This window comes from Labeo rohita, chromosome 3 (genome assembly GCF_022985175.1).
Source record: "Labeo rohita strain BAU-BD-2019 chromosome 3, IGBB_LRoh.1.0, whole genome shotgun sequence".
Classification (NCBI taxonomy): Eukaryota; Metazoa; Chordata; class Actinopteri; order Cypriniformes; family Cyprinidae; genus Labeo; species Labeo rohita.
In genome coordinates this window covers 44,810,703-44,826,998 of record NC_066871.1, presented here as the reverse complement: position 1 = coordinate 44,826,998, position 16,296 = coordinate 44,810,703, and the positions used below count along the sequence as shown (strand labels likewise).

Sequence of the window (16,296 nt, the reverse complement as noted above, 5' to 3'; positions counted from 1 at the left end):
TGGGGTGTACTCATTTTTGCAACATGGGCTTGAATGAATTTGTTAGGAAAATCACTTTTTTGTGTGTGAAAATTAACAAATCTTGTTTGCAATCAATGGCCCACATTTGTGGGAGTATTTTGTAGTATAGTAAATGTTTATTCTGAAAGGAAACTAAAGCTTTTCTGACAAATGTAGTGGGGTGTTATGCTGAGCACTGTACTTCTGATTGGGCTGAGGCTGAAATTTAGTGAGTCTGAAGTAAAAATATTTGATGGACGTACACTACTGTATGTGTCAGGAGCATTCACTCAGTATCATTATCTCATTTTTGAACAGAGATGGATTTTAGCTGGTTTTGCATCTGAACTCTTCATATATCTATTTGTGGATCATTTTGGCAATATTCAGTTTTTGAGTTAGAAAATACATTATTTATGGATCATTTGGGCTATATTTAGTTTCTACATGAAAAGAAAAAAAAACATTATTTGTAGATGATTTTGGCAATATTCAGTTTTTTTTTTTTTTTTAAAGATTTATTTATTTACAGATCAGAAAGGACAGGAAGTAAAGTGGGAGAGAGATGGGGGCGAACACACAACTGCTCTATATGTTGGCAAACTGCCCACAAGGCTATCAGTGCCAACAGCAATATTCAGTTTTTGAGTGAAATAAAAAAATAAATTATTGGTAATTTGGGCAAGATTCCATTTTTAAGTGAAAATAAATTGTACATAAATAATTTTAGCAATATTCATTTTCTAACTGAAAAAAATGTGGATAATTTTGGCAATATTCATTTTTTAATTAAAAAAAATATATTTTTGTGGATAATTTTGGGAATATTCAGTTTTTGAATGAAAATTAATTATTTGTACATATGTTTGGCAATATTCAGTTTTTTAGTTAGAAAATGCATCATTTTTGACAAATCTGGTAATATTTCTAAGTAAAAAAAATATTATTTGTAGATAATTGTTGCAAAATTCAGTTTCTAAGTGAAAATATAAAAATATTACCTGGGGATAAATTTAGCAATATTTAGTTTCCAAGTTAATAAAACACATTATTTGTGGATAGTTTTGGCAATATTTCATTTTTGAGTTAGAAAAAGCATTATTTGTGGATAATTTTTGTGCAAAAAAAAAAAAATAAATAATAATAATAATAATATTTTTTTTGTGCAGTTGTTAAACCCTGTGTGAGCAAAATCACTGTTTTAATCCAGTGCTTTATCATTAACTAGCATTTTTAGGAAAAAGAAAATCCCTCTGGGTCAAAAGGACTGGAAACAAGTTCACGTGTGTGTGTGTGTGTGTGTACTGTTAGCATTAGTGCACTCAGCGCTGTCATGAGGCTCGTAGCGCCACTGTGTCCAATGGGATGAAGAGCTCCATCTGTAGAGGTCAGAGGTCGCTGCAGTGCTGCATCACACACACACAGCAGAGCAGACGCGTCCACATCCAAACACACCTGTACCAAACTCACACTGCACACTACACACACACACACACACAGGCCTGACGTCTCTCTCAGTTCATTACAGTTCAACTTTAACTCAAATAGTCTTTCAGTCTTTATTTGTTCTGATTAAAGGTGGATGACATGTAAACTCAAGAAATCAATATGACGGATGAATTGTGGCAGAAACATCTGCAGATTATGTGATTTTTTAAGTGACAAAAAACTATGTTCGCCAAAAATTATTAAGTGTTTAAATGTGTCTGTCTTACCGATGAGCAGTGTGTCCGTGTGTCTCTTGCTGAAGGCCAGTCGTCTGATTATCTGATGCAGATCCACACTGACGCTCCTGTGAACCTTCAACACACACACACACACACACTTGTGACAGGTGTTTATTAGTGAGACGACACTGACCTCACCTGTGCAGGAGGAGTGTGTGGTACCTGAGCGGAGTGTTTGTGCTGCAGGAGCGTGAGGGAGGAGAGCAGGAGCAGACAGGAGCTCTGCAGTGATGAAGATGAGGATGAAGAGGCAGATAAAACCTCCTCCAGCAGCTCCATCAGCCTGATGTTTCCCAGCAGCAGACACACCGCTGAAACATGAATTTGAGTTTCTGTAATGTGTTTATGCGCATGTATATGCACATGTGTGTTTTAATGTGAATATGTGTTGTGTTTATGTGTGTTACCTCTATCAGTAGCGTGTGAAGGACACACACACAGGAAGCAGTAGAGGAAGTTGAAAACAGATAGGAGCAGCTCAGAGTCACTGGAGTCCAGCTTTCCAACTAGATTACTGACTACAAACACACAAACATGTATAAACACAACAGCATCTGAACTCTCTCTCTGTGTGTGTGTGTGACTGTGTGTGTTTTCTTACCATGGTACATGAGTCTGAAGTCAGTGTGATCCATCTGACCAGACGAGTGGATCACAGACATCATGTCCAGCAGAACCGACAGACCGACTGAAACAGACCAAACATCAGTAAATGACATACTGTGATGAGTGAATCATGGGCGGGGCCTGATATTAACCACTGGCTGCTGATTGGACTGTCAAACTGAACACTCCATATGGAACAGAGAATCTGAAGGTGATTGGCTAAATGTTGCCTTTATTTCCAAAGTGTTTTGTACACTCCAGACTGTCAGCATGAACATCAGCAATGTTTTCAGACAAATGTAAGATGATTCATGTGAGGTGAGTGTGTGTTCTCTGACCAGTGTTTGTGCGTCTCTGCAGGATGTTTAGCAGTGTCGAACGGATCTGATCAGAGAGACCAGAAGTCTTGCCGATGCAGCTGCTGCTGTCGGCCGATCGCAGGAAACACTGCAACACATCGATGGCTGAATGTGACGCTGCAGATTCGGGGTCACACGCCACGGCCTGAACACAATGCACACCACAAAGTGTCACACAGTAATTTAACGATAGTCTGACAGTGGGCCACATATGGTCATAAAGCAGAATTTCTTTAAAGCAGAACTGTTCAAGCTAAAAATAATTACAATTAAAATTTCTTTTTTTTTTAGTTGTTTTAGCTTATTTTAAAGCTTGTTTTGTCTTTATGACTTGTCTTAAAGGAATCATACCAGTTAAAGTATAAATTAAGTACTATGTGTTGAATTAAATTAAATTAAATAAAACAAAATCACTCATCGTTCTTTAGGAATAGGAAAAATAGCAAACCAAAGATCTGGATCACAGATATTTGATATGATTATTTTTCTTTTTGTTTAATTACTTCGTAAAAATGTATGAATTAATTAATTAATTAATGTTTTTTTTTATTAAAGGGGTGATCTGATGCTAAGTTCACTTTTTCATGCTGTTTAAACATAAAAAAAAAAAAAAAACATTACAAATCTTACTTTTCAAAAACTTTTGACTGGTAGTGTATATTTACGTAACATAAAAAGTTGGCTCTTGATTTGTCATGCACCTTTTTCATGCTAGTTTCTGCTTTTATAATTGTGTTTTGAGTAACTGTGATGTGTAAGTATGTGTGTGTGTGTGTGAGAGTCACCAGTATGCACAGCAGTGCTGCAGGGTGTGTGTGAAGCAGCTCCATCAGCTCCTTCTCCCGAGTTTCCTCTGACCCGCAAGACAGACGTCCCGCTAGAGCTGGTGCTCCGAACTGCTCCAAGAGCTCCGGATACAGGAAGATGAAGCTCAAAATGGACAGAGGAAGAGAGTGAGAGAAGAGCAGCGGACAGGAGGACACAGCTTTAGTGAGGACGCTCACAGACACCTGCACAAAACACACACCATCATCAACATCACACATCTACATCTGATTACAGACACAATCTGACACATTTATTTAGGTCTGATGAGGTTTGAAAACACACCTGAGTGGTTGCTAGGGTGTTGCTACCAGAATGATTAACAGATAAACAAACAAATGTGAAATCAAATGCAGAAAGAGCTAATGTGTTTCTCTAGATGCTGCTATGGTATTTGAATTTGAATGTAGTTTAGAAAACAGGTAAGGTTTTTCAAACTTAATTTGAATATAGTTTAGAATGCTGCTGTTGCTATGGCAATGATGTTTCAAATACAGCTGAATCTATTTGAATTTGAATGTTTTAAATGTAGCTGTTCTCTAACTGTTGCTATAGTAACCGATATTTCAGGTATGTTTGAATTTGAACTGTTTAGTAACAGATAATATTTCAAATATACAGGACTTTATTTGAATTTGAATATATTTCTAAATGTTTTTGTTCTCTAACTTTTGCTATCGTAACTGATGATGCTTTAAATATATTTTCATTTGTACACCATTGTTAATTTATTTAATGTTTCAAATATACTGGAATTTTAAAGAAGTTTTGAATGTGTAACTGTTGCTATGGTAATCAATGATGTTTCAGATATATTTGAACAGTTTAGCAACTGAAATGTTTCAAATATACTGGAAATTTATTTGAATTTGAATGTAGTTCTGAATGTATCTAATGTTTGAAATTTGAAAGTTTTTGAATGTTTAACTGTTGCTATTTTAACCAATGATGTTTCAGATATATTTGAATTTGTATGTAGTTTTGAATGTATATGTTCACAGTCTACTGCTGTGGAAACTGATGAGTTATATTTAAATGTATTTGAACTGTATTTGCAATGTAGTGTACGGAAACAGGAAGTGAGGTGACAGCAGTGGCAGACCGTGTCCAGACGTGGGCCGGCGTGTTGAGTGACGGACAGCAGATAGAGCACTGAACTCAACACGGACACAGAAACATCCTGAACACATGTGATGAAGCGCAGCACAGCGGAGAACACGGCCGAGTCACTCAGAAACCTGTGGTCACATGACCATCCTGAAGAGCTTCATCACTCAATGACATCATCACACAAACACACACACACACACACACAGACCTGTCCCCGTGCAGCAGCGACAGGTGCAGCAGGTAGATGAGGCAGCACTGAGTGTTTCTGAGGGACTGTGGGAAATCAGAGAGCACAGACGGCCAATCAGACACGGAGCAGCACAGAGATGGTAGAGACTCCTGCAGGACACACTCCACATCTGCTCAACACACACGTACACACAGTTTACAGGTTAGCCAGGAAAGTGTCTTTTTATGTTTGAATGCAGAACATGTTATGCATGTTTATGCAGAACATTAGGAGAACATTGTGTGTCAACACTCAGGATGAAACACATTTGAGATGCATTTTAATATCAGATAAAAACACACACATTCACACAAACACACACCGACCAAGGTTACTGTCATAAACTAAAACTAAATCCATATTTCTTTTACTTGCAATAAAATAATCATGTTTTTAATATTTAATTAATTTTATTTAGTTAAGCATATTATTTAGCTTTTTTTTTAGCATTTCTAATTTTCTTTACATTAAAAGTACTTACAGATCTAAAACTAAAATAAGAATTAATAAAGGCTAGATATACAATAAAACAATGTCAACAATAAAACAATAAAAAAAAACATTAAAAAACAATATTTAAAAAAACTTCAAAATTAAAATTGTAAATAATTTATAAAATGAATAGAAAATACAATAATATATTAATGATACATTCTTTTTATAATATTTTATATTATATATACTAATATTAATATAATTATATTTATATTTTTTATAAATATATTAGAAATACACACACAATCACACACACACACACACACACACACACACACACACATATATATATATATTTATTTATATATTATATTGTCATTTTATATTTCATATCACTTATATGTGTGTGCGTGTACGTTTTCTAAAATATTTATAATATAAAATAATATATTTTGCCAAAACATTTTTATTTAAGTACTAAAAGGACTAAAACAAAATAGAAATAATAAAATCTAAAATAATAACTGTATAGACATAAAAAAAATACTAAAAATTACAAAAACACAAAATAAAATAAATTTAACATTTAGTAATTTAGTAACTAACAACTCTCACTTCAAAATATAAACACTAAATATTAATAAAAACTGTAATAGCATATAAATGATACTAAAATAGCACGTGTTACCTTGCAGCTCATTGGTCCAGGTGTGTTCATTTGAGATCAGACACATGCAGAGCTTCAGCAGGAAATCACAGCAGATCTGATTGAGAGACGAGTTCCTGAAACACACAGACATCATGAACACAAGCTGCTAAACACACACTCACCGTCTGTCTCTAAGTGTGTGTGTTCACCTGTTCCCTGAACACAGCTGAGCTTTACTCTCCAGAGTCAGTCTGATGAATCCAGACGCGGCTGACACACACACACACACACACAGGAGAATCAGTGACCAATCAAACACTGATGCACTGCAGAATCAATCTAGTTGGAGAAGCACTACTCAAGACCTGGCCATGACTTTTGACCTCTGAGCCCTGGGTCAGGTCTTACCAAGCTTACTGGAAAAAGAGGTCATGTGATCGGGGCACAGAGAAAACTGATGCGACAGAACCGAGAGGAAGAGCTGCAGGACCTGAGGACACTTCACGCGCTCACACACAGTGTGAGTGTGTGTGTGTGTGTGTGTGTGTCTCACAGTAACTGCAGGAATGCAGGCAGCGTCGCAACAGTGAAGCAGAAACACACACACAGACTCCAGCGTCTCCTGAGCTGAACACACACCGTCCATCAGAGACGAGTCACATAAACACGCCTCGACCAACCTACAAACACACAAAATGAAAAATGTTAAAAAATATAATTAACAATTGGTTATTTAAAAAAAATATTCATAATGTAAAAATAAAATAAATCACTCAATAAATAATCAAAATAAAATATTTATAAAAAAAATGCAAAAATAAAACAAATGCTTTTAAAACAAGAAAAAAATAAAAATGCAAAATTAAAAATATATATATATAATTATTCATTAAAAATCATAAAAATGCTTGATTTAAATAATAGTTCAGTTATTAATTAAAAAATTACAATTGCAGATAATAATAATTAAAACAAAATAATTTTAAACATTATTTTGAAAATAAAAACAATATAAATATTTTCTGAAAAATTAAATAATCAAAAAATAAAATAAGTATTTAAAATAAAAATAAAACAAAACATTATTAAATAATTAAATAATGAAAAATATAAATATAAAAACACTGTAATATAAAACATATCAAAATAAAAACTTATCACTTAAACTTAATTACTTATTTAAAACTTAATTTTAAAAACAAATAAATCCTGAAAATGAAAAATTACTTTTTTAAAAATATGACCCTGGAGCACAAAACCAGTCATAGGCATCATTTTTTTAAAAATTGACATTTTTAAATTAAATAAGCTTTCCATTGATGTATAGTTTGTTAGGACAGGACAATATTTGGCTGAGATACAACTATTTGGAAATCTGGAATCTGAGGGTGCAAAAAAAAAAATTCTAAATACTGAGAAAATCACCTTTAAAGTTGTCCAAATGAAGTTCTTGGCAAAGAAGTTGATATATTTACATTAGGAAATTAACAAAATATCTTCATGGAACATGATCTTTACTTAATATCCCAATGATTTTTGGCATAAAATAAAAATCTATAATTTTGACCCATGTAATGTATTGTTGGCTATTGCTGTTATGACTGGTTTTGTGGTCCAGGGTCACAAATATGTGTATGTGAGTGTGAGACTGACCTGCAGGCGGCGTCAAAGCATGTGAGCGTCTGCAGCAAAACTCTTGCTGTCACTGAATCTGAACCAGAGCAGCTCTCCTGAACACACACACACAGATGATCACATGACACCTCTTAATCAAATGACCACTAATCGGGACACTCACACTCACTCTGCTGCGTGTGTGATGGTGCTCTGTGATTTTGGACATCACAACCTCCACAATCCTCTTGATGTCTGTGAGCTGAACCGGACTGGACTGATGGTTGGGCCTGTGCAAATACACATAAACATGTGATTTAACATGCTGCTCCAGAACAATAACCACAAACATCCACTCGAATCGTGTGTGTGTTTGACCTGAAGAGGACAGTGGCTGCTCGCACCGCACACATGGACACCTGCAGACAGGACGAGGACACACCCTCCACAATGACATCACACACAGCAGAAAACTCAGAACCTGTCGGAAAGAGACGCACCGCTGCAGGCTGCCTGTCAACACACACACACATATAACACACTTTTACATGACATATTACTAAAGTCCTCCAGAGATTCTGAGTTAATATTTCAATAATTTAATCACACATTTACGTGTTTTCATGGTTCTCTGATGCTGGTTTATGTTGGTTAATAAACTAATAAAATTTTCCATCTTTTTTTAATGTGCTATTTAATTTTTTTTTTTTTTTTTTTTAATTGTATGATTTGTGTTTAGTATGTGTTTTTTTTTATTTTTTTTTTTTCTATAAAATGATGTACTTTAATATTACATTGTGGTTTAAGTTATTTTAGTAGGTGTTTTATGTAGATGATTTATTTATTTAGATTTTACATTTCTGTGATTAAAGACATTTTTGTGTTTTTTTTTTTAAACTATTCATTTTAATTTTACATTGTTTTGATTTAGATAATTTTTGTGTTTTATTTTGATTGTTACTGTAATTTAAATATCAAACTTATAAATGAAATTCAATTTAATTAAAATAAAATAAAATTTTCTTAAAAATGAAATAATAAAATAAATCATTTATTACTAAAAAAAATACTAAAAATAAAACTTACTAAAAATGAATTAAATCATAAAATATATAAATAAAAACATTTTAAAATAAAACATCAAAATAAAAACTTGTTTTACTTTAATTTATTTATTACTTAAAACTTTTGATGATTTTTTATTCAAACTATTTTTGATTTAAATACATTTTTGTTTAATTTTGACTGTTGTAAGTTTAAAATTATTCATGTTAATTTTACAGTTTTGATTGAAGTAGTTTTTGTGTTTTATTTAGATTATTATTGTAATTGTAACTTTAAAATGTAAATTATAATAATTTAATAATTAATAATATTAATAATAATTAATACTAATTATAATGATAATGTTAAACATTTTGAAAATAACAATAAAAATAAATATTTTATTTAAAATATTCTTAAATTTATTTTAATTTTACATTGTTTTGATTTAAGTATTTTTGTGTTTATTAATTCTGATAAATTCTGATTTTACACTATTTAGGATTTAATTAATTAAACTGTTTTCATTTCAAAATTATTTTGTAATTTTAAATTTTATAAATTTAATTATTTTTAAAAAATATACATTTATATACATTTTTATATTTTATATTTTTTTGTGATTTGTAAGCTTTTTTGAGTGTTTTAACTCAAACAAATATTTTTAAAAAAACATAAGAATATCTTTTTATTTTTTATTTATTTATTTTAATGCAACATGTTTGTGATACATTTGTGTTGTATTTCAATTATTTTTATTTTTAAATTATTTATTTACATTAATTGAGCAATTCAACAAGATTTTAAAAAATATTATATTATATTATATTAGCTTTTCATAAACTCACAGACCCCAATTTGTGTGAAACCCTGTGTTATAATGGGGTGGGAAATACCATTATCTCCAGTATAAAACAACAGACATGTCATGTCTATGTGTGTGTGTGTGTGTGTTTGACCTGTCCAATATGGCCGCCAGCAGTTTCAGTCCTTGTTTCTGCACCTCAGTGTTGGATTTTCCCAAAGTCTCTTTCAGACAGCGAACCAACGGCTCCACACCTCAAAACACACACATTTACAGTCACACTAATGAAGAACTACTGACTCTGAATGGTGTTAAACTGAGCTGCTTCATCATGAGAAATCAGTTCATGTGAATCACACAAACACTCTCTCTTACCGTAGACGGCGTGACACTGTGAGAAGAAGAGCGGATCTTCAGACAGCAGCAGCAAACAGCTGAACACCGACCACAACAACACGTCACTGCAGCCGCCGCTCATCACCTCCAACAGGAACTCACACACACACACACACACACACATTTAAAATGCATCATTTAATGCATGCACACTGGGAGCTGAAACCATGCCTTTAATATTTCTAGCCCTGTCCTGTTCTGTTAAGGTTCAAGATCAGTGTGAGTGTGAAATCAAATAGTTTATAGATTATATGCACTTATAAGCACGTCTGAAGTGACTCCAAACAAATAATATTTCAACATTATAAAACTGCCAAACCTGTCAACAGACATAAACAACTGAGTTTCTCTTTTAGTCATAAACACACACATTTCTTTTTACTCTCACTGGTGTGAGATCAGAGTGAGATCAGCAGGCTCAGATGAGCGTCTCACCAGGTAAATCAGCCTGAATGAAGGACGAAGAGAAGCGAAGAGGAGCGTGAATCAATACAGCACACACACAGCGCACAGAGACCACCTGCAGAGAGTCCTGAGCGCTCAACAACAGCTGAAAAACACATACACACAGATCAGGGTCACGCCGCTGCTGTTTAAAGTCCACTAGAGGGCGTCAGAAAGCATCCAAAGGGCCTGCAGCAAACTTATTTACAAGAACAATTAACATTATTAATAATATATTTAAATAATCAAACTTTGTAAAAAAAAAAGTGTTAAAAACACATAAAATCAAGATGTAAACAGGAGTTTTTTTCTCCTCTAAATAACTGCTGGTTTATTGTGTGTGTGAGTTCAGACCTTTTTCAGGATGAGCGGCAGCGGTTGATACGACAGAGGATTTTCACCTCCATCATTCAGATTCATCAACACACACACGACATCAGAGTACTGACACATCTGCTTCACAACACCTGAAACACACACACACACATTTATTACAAATTGCTCTTGTGTTTACGTAAAGCAAATAATAAAACATCCAGACTCAAACACTGAAGGAAAATCTAGCATTTTTATAATATGAAGTAAATGATAGGCATGTTTAATCATGACTAGCACTTCTATCTACATTTTACAAAGCTCTTGTAACAATGGAAGGGACACATCAGTGTGAAACATGGAGCAAAACACATCAGCAGTGAATGAAAATGAATGATCTGCAGCATTATTTTATATTCTGTGCTGCATAAAGGCAGTGTCTATGAAATGTACATCCAGTCACTAACAATTTAGTTTGCTTTATGCAAATAAATATTTGTTTTTTTTTTTAGATGTGATGCATAAGTAATAGAAATTAAAAAAATTAAACATTACAAGCTCAAAACAAATTCCACAAAACTTAAACATGTATGCATTAATTATTCATTATAATTGTAATAACATGCATATAGAAAATAGAGTTTATTTTCATTATGCAGCTTCTCTTGTAAATACTTTTTCTATTTTTCAAATACCAACTCGATGTGGAAAACGCGGACAGAATCGAGGAATCCAGTTATAAAAATGCAGAATGTCATAGAATTTGTCAAATATTGGATGAATTAATCAAAAGTAGGTCATTACACTTAAATCAAACCGCAATATGAACTAGTATCTCTAAATATTACACAAAAAGACTATTTAAATATGAATCATATGTTCATGTTGGATGGCGCAGACACGTGGTTTCATTTACTACACACAGACTGAAATGCAATATTGTAAAAACGGAAGAGACTGAAGTAAAATATTGTAAAAATATTATAAAAATAAACTTAAATTAATTAAGTTAATTAAACTACGTAATATAAATTTATAAACTTAAATTAAGTTGTTTTATGGATTCAAATAACAAGACATGTTTTAACAGAATTTGGTAACAATAAAACAGAAGGTGAGAAAACTAAAACATTTCATAGGGCCCTAAACATGTAATTTTTGTTAAACTTGTAATAAATCTGTTAAATTGTATAAGTTTCATCATTTTAATTACTTTTTACTATTTTAATTAGATTTATTTTATAAAACAGATTTCATAGGGCCCTATGACTCTCTGAAAAAGAAATAATTTGATAATTATGATTATAAATGTCTTCACTTTAATTTTTGCTCAATTTAATCCATTAAATCCAAATTAAAGTGTTAATTTCTTTAACCTTACGGACCCAAAATGCTCAGGTAAAATGCTCCTAAATCAGATAAATCATGTTGCAATGACAATCTGATGATGTGCAGATGTTTCTCTGAAGGTTCAGGTCAGTAAATCCCATCTAAACAGTTGCAGAGTGAGTGTGTCTCACCCAAGCAGTTGACAGTGAGCGCTGTGGTGTGTGTGTTTGAGAGTGTGTGCAGCAGTAACACACACATGCGCTGTCGGAGTGTGTCTGGAAGCATCTGAACCGCAGCGGAGAAACTCCAGATCCTGAACAACACGTAACACACGGAGACCTTCACTTCCTCATCTGACACCAGCAGAGCTGAGCACACACACTCCAGCACACACACTACACACACACACATATATATATATATATATAAATATCAACAAAAGCAATCAAAATCAAAACACTTATTAAACCATAATAACCAAAACAAATAATTAAAAATTAAAACTAATAATTCAAACAATAAAATTTGTTAATTTTAAAATAAAACTATCAGAATAAAACAACCAGTAATATTAAATCAGTAAAAGAAATCATTTAAGACAAAACAAAAAACTTACTAGTTATTAAATCATTTTAATTCAAATAAAAACAATGAATATTTAATTTAATAATAATGTTTAAAAAGAGCCTGGAAATCCGTTCTGTAAATAATGAAATGATGGTTATATGTAAATGTGCATTGTGTCAGAGAAGGTCAGATAGTCTTACAGCGGCTGGACGTCAGTGTTTGACTCAGAGCAGGATGAGCGTCCAGCAGTTTACCCAGAAACGTCAAGGAGGACAGAGACACTTTCTGCCCATCAGTCCACTGAGAGACACACAATCACACACCGTCACTTTTAACAATCACAATAACACTGGATCTAGTTTTCTGAACAAGTGTTTAAGTGTGTGTGTTCACACCCGTGAGTGGATCTGATCCAGGATGAAGAGCAGAAACGCTTGATTCGGGATGTCCAGTGTCACCTGCAACAGAACTGAACACAAACACACAATAATATGGTCTATAACTGTGCTTTTCAATCTTTTACATGCCACATATCTTGAAGATCTGAGATGAGAGAGAGATTGATCACCTTGAATGGTCTGATCCAGTAGAGACGAGTCCACAGCACTGAACAATGTTCCTGAAACACATACAAACACACACAATTAGCCATTTCAACATCATGAAACAGCTCTGCGCCGAACAAAACTGCAAAAATATTATAGATATAAATATTTGAATGCATACACAATATATATAAATATAAACATTTGCCATTATTTTGTAAAAGCTGTGTTTATGAATGTTTGGGCTGAGTTTTATTTGCATTTGCACCGTTAGACAGCAGCGATGACTCCAGACTATTACTTTGTGAAAGTTTTGACCCTGGACCACAAAATTAGTCTTAAGTAGCACATGTATATTTGTAGCAATAGTCAAAAATACACTGTATGGGTCAAAATGATTGATTTTTCTTTTATGCCAAAAATCATTAGGATACTAAGTAAAGATCATGCTCCATGAAGAAGTTTTGTAAATTTCCTACCATAAATATATCAAAACCTACCTTTGATTAGTAATATGCATTGCTAAGAACTTAATTTGGACAACTTTAAAGGCAATTTTCTTAATATTTTGATTTTTTTTTTTGCACCCTCTGATTCTAGATTGTCAAACAGTTGTATCTCAGCCAAATATTGTCCTGTCCTAACAAACACTGTCCTATAGACCATTTCACTAGATGTAAACAACACTGGTCCAGAAGCACTTCCTGTTGTTTTGTTTTTTATTTTTCATTTTATTTCACATATACAAATACATCTTAAAGGTGCTAATGTAACATTTTCATCCAGTCAAATGTTATGTTGGTTGTATTTTTTGTGATGTTTGTGTAAAGTTAAAAAAAAAGAAACAGGAAGTGTATCGGGACCAGTATGTTCACATTTGATGAAATGGTCTATACGTCAATGGAATGCTTATTTATTTAGCTTTTAAATCTCAACTAAAAAAAAATGACCCTTATGACTGGTTTTGGGGTCCAGGATCACAAATGAGTATGATTACAAGAATAATGAATGAATGAATGAATGTTTGTGTGTGTTACTCAGTAGTGATGAGATGAAGTTTACTCTTCGCTCTTCCTCGCAGTACAGCAGCTCCCGAACCGCGTCAACGCGCATCACGGACACGAGCGCTGCGCGCTTCCGCACCACCTGCGGGACCGTCAGTCATGAGCATCGTCGATCGTAAACACATATGTGACCCTGGACCACAAAGCCAGTCTTAAGTCGCTGCGGTATATTTTTAGCAATAGCCAAAACTACATAGTATGGGTCAAAATGATTGAAAAAAAAAAATATATTTTTCTTTAATGCCAAAAATCATTAGGAAATTAGGTAAAAATCATGTTCCATGAAGATATTTTGTAAAATTCCTACTGTAAATACATCAAAACGTAATTTTTGATTAGTAATATACATTATTAGGAACTTCATTTGGACAACTTTAAAGACATTTTCCCAATATTTAGATTTTTTTGCACCCTCAGATTCCATATATTCAAATAGTTGTATCTCGAGCAAATATTGTCCTGTCCTAACAAACCATACATCGATGGAAAACTTATTTATTCAGCTTTCAGATGATGTATAAATTTCAATTTCCAAAATTGACCCTTACGACTGGTTTTGTGATCCAGGGTCACAAATGTACTTTGTTTATTGAATTTTTGAATGTGATGTTTATCTATCGAAATAATACGGTTTTTACCGACACATCCGACCTGTCCATCATTTCTACGACGCACGCGACGCAAATTCCGCCGCGTTCCCACCGCGGACCGTGACCATTGTGAATCTTCTCACAGATTACATCTAAACTCGACATATTTTCACGTTATACGACATAAAATTGCTTCATGGAATTATTCTGGAGGCGATAAATCAGTTTAAATTTTCTAACAGGTTAAATCGAGACAGAATCTGAATTGAAACGCGCGCTGACAGAAACACTGCGTCAGGACGCCAGTCTGACCAATCAAAGCGAGGTCATGAGACCCGTTAACCAATCACATCTAACTATCGAAAGATTGGTTGAAACAGGTTTGAAACGCAGGAGTGAATAATGTAAACATGGCAATGTATATTTTAGGGTGAGATGTTAGTATTACTATAACGATCATTACAAAATAATTAATTATTTAACATTTAACATTACAAAAAAAATAATTTCCATAATAATTAATTAATTATTTTGAATTAATTATTTTGTAAATAAAGTTACTAAATGCTGAATAAAACTGAAAAAATGTTTTCATGATTTTAGTTTTAGTTAACTAACCGTGATATAGGGTAGAGTGGGGGGAAACGCTGTTTATTTTATTTTATTTATTTGTTTTTCTTGTGTGTGTGAAATAAAAAGTTAACTGGGTTCAGAAACGTTATCATAGTTTTAGTGACAATACATTATAAACAAAGTAAGAAAAATGTCTAGAGATTTCATGTTGTTAGATTTTTAACAAAAATGTAATTTGTACCAGGGGGCGTTTTACCCCACCTATAGCAAAAGTTTGACTAAGTCTGACAAAGCTATTTGCTTTAAACATTTACAGCAAAATCTGAGAACATGTAGTTGTAGCTTAAAATAAAAAAGAATATTGTAACAACTGGGTGTGGTTTGTTACAACTTGGGCTAGCCGGAGGTGAGCTGTACTATGAAACTTTGAAAAATTGCACACCTTTGCCTGAAGATGAGTGGAACTCATGCCTGAACCATGATGGAACCTTCCAGCTGAAGAAGAGTGTGGAGCTCGAGGAAGATGAAAAAGCAAAATATGACTAAATAGTGATCGACAGAACCCTCAGAGAACCAATTATCGTTGGATGGGGTAATTAAAGCATTTACTCACATAGAGACAGAAACATCACTTGATACTAGAACAAAAAGAAATCATAAATAAAAATCATAATAACTATTATTTCCCCCTTTTTTGCTTGTGATATCCTTAATTAATTAGAACTATTTTTTTTTTTTTTTTTTTTTTGCAAGATCTGAAATGCCATGACTGCTTACCAGAGATTGACATTGGTATGATTCCAGCAGTGACTGGAGCTGTTCTTGTGCTTCTGCTAACAGCTGGTTTAGTGGTTTACATCTTGTAGAGGAAAGGGATTATTGGTAATAGCGACCAACGGTGAGCCACAAGTTCTTGATTTCAGTTTTGTAGGATAGACTTCTGCATTCTCATGACTCTACATAGGACAAGCAATGAATGGATGAATGAATGGATGTATTCACCCTGCTGCCATTCCAAACTCTATCAAAATTTAAACTTAGATTAGACTTCCAAACACAAGTTAAGATAT

General features: G+C 33.3%; 1 protein-coding gene across 1 annotated transcript; it reads right to left on the bottom strand.

Annotated features, from left to right (window-relative positions):
• Positions 1-588: 588 nt before the first annotated feature.
• On the bottom strand, positions 589-14,879 carry LOC127162767 (meiosis inhibitor protein 1). The gene is made up of 27 exons (XM_051105615.1): positions 14,702-14,879; positions 14,037-14,145; positions 13,023-13,073; positions 12,850-12,923; positions 12,655-12,754; positions 12,079-12,282; positions 10,598-10,710; positions 10,235-10,349; positions 10,182-10,186; positions 9,779-9,896; positions 9,558-9,657; positions 7,933-8,067; positions 7,745-7,844; positions 7,594-7,670; positions 6,349-6,620; positions 6,150-6,210; positions 5,980-6,074; positions 4,836-4,986; positions 4,620-4,755; positions 3,478-3,702; positions 2,672-2,837; positions 2,329-2,415; positions 2,135-2,245; positions 1,890-2,038; positions 1,716-1,800; positions 1,306-1,478; positions 589-615 (listed from the first exon to the last, which is right to left on the bottom strand). The coding sequence occupies exons 1-27, from the start codon at positions 14,816-14,818 to the stop codon at positions 589-591; spliced, it is 3,156 nt and encodes a 1,051-aa protein (XP_050961572.1). The 5' UTR covers positions 14,819-14,879.
• Positions 14,880-16,296: the final 1,417 nt, after the last annotated feature.

Bases quoted from the DNA above. Each gene is read 5' to 3' on its own strand.
- LOC127162767 (XM_051105615.1), bottom strand. From the start codon at position 14,818: ATGTCGAGTTTAGATGTAATCTGTGAGAAGATTCACAATGGTCACGGT. The intron at 1,479-1,715 runs GTAAGACAGACA...GTGTGTGTGTAG, and splicing joins CACGGACACACTGCTCATCG to TGTGCAGTGTGAGTTTGGTA. The intron at 616-1,305 runs GTACACACACAC...TGGCACTGATAG, and splicing joins TGAGTGCACTAATGCTAACA to CCTTGTGGGCAGTTTGCCAA.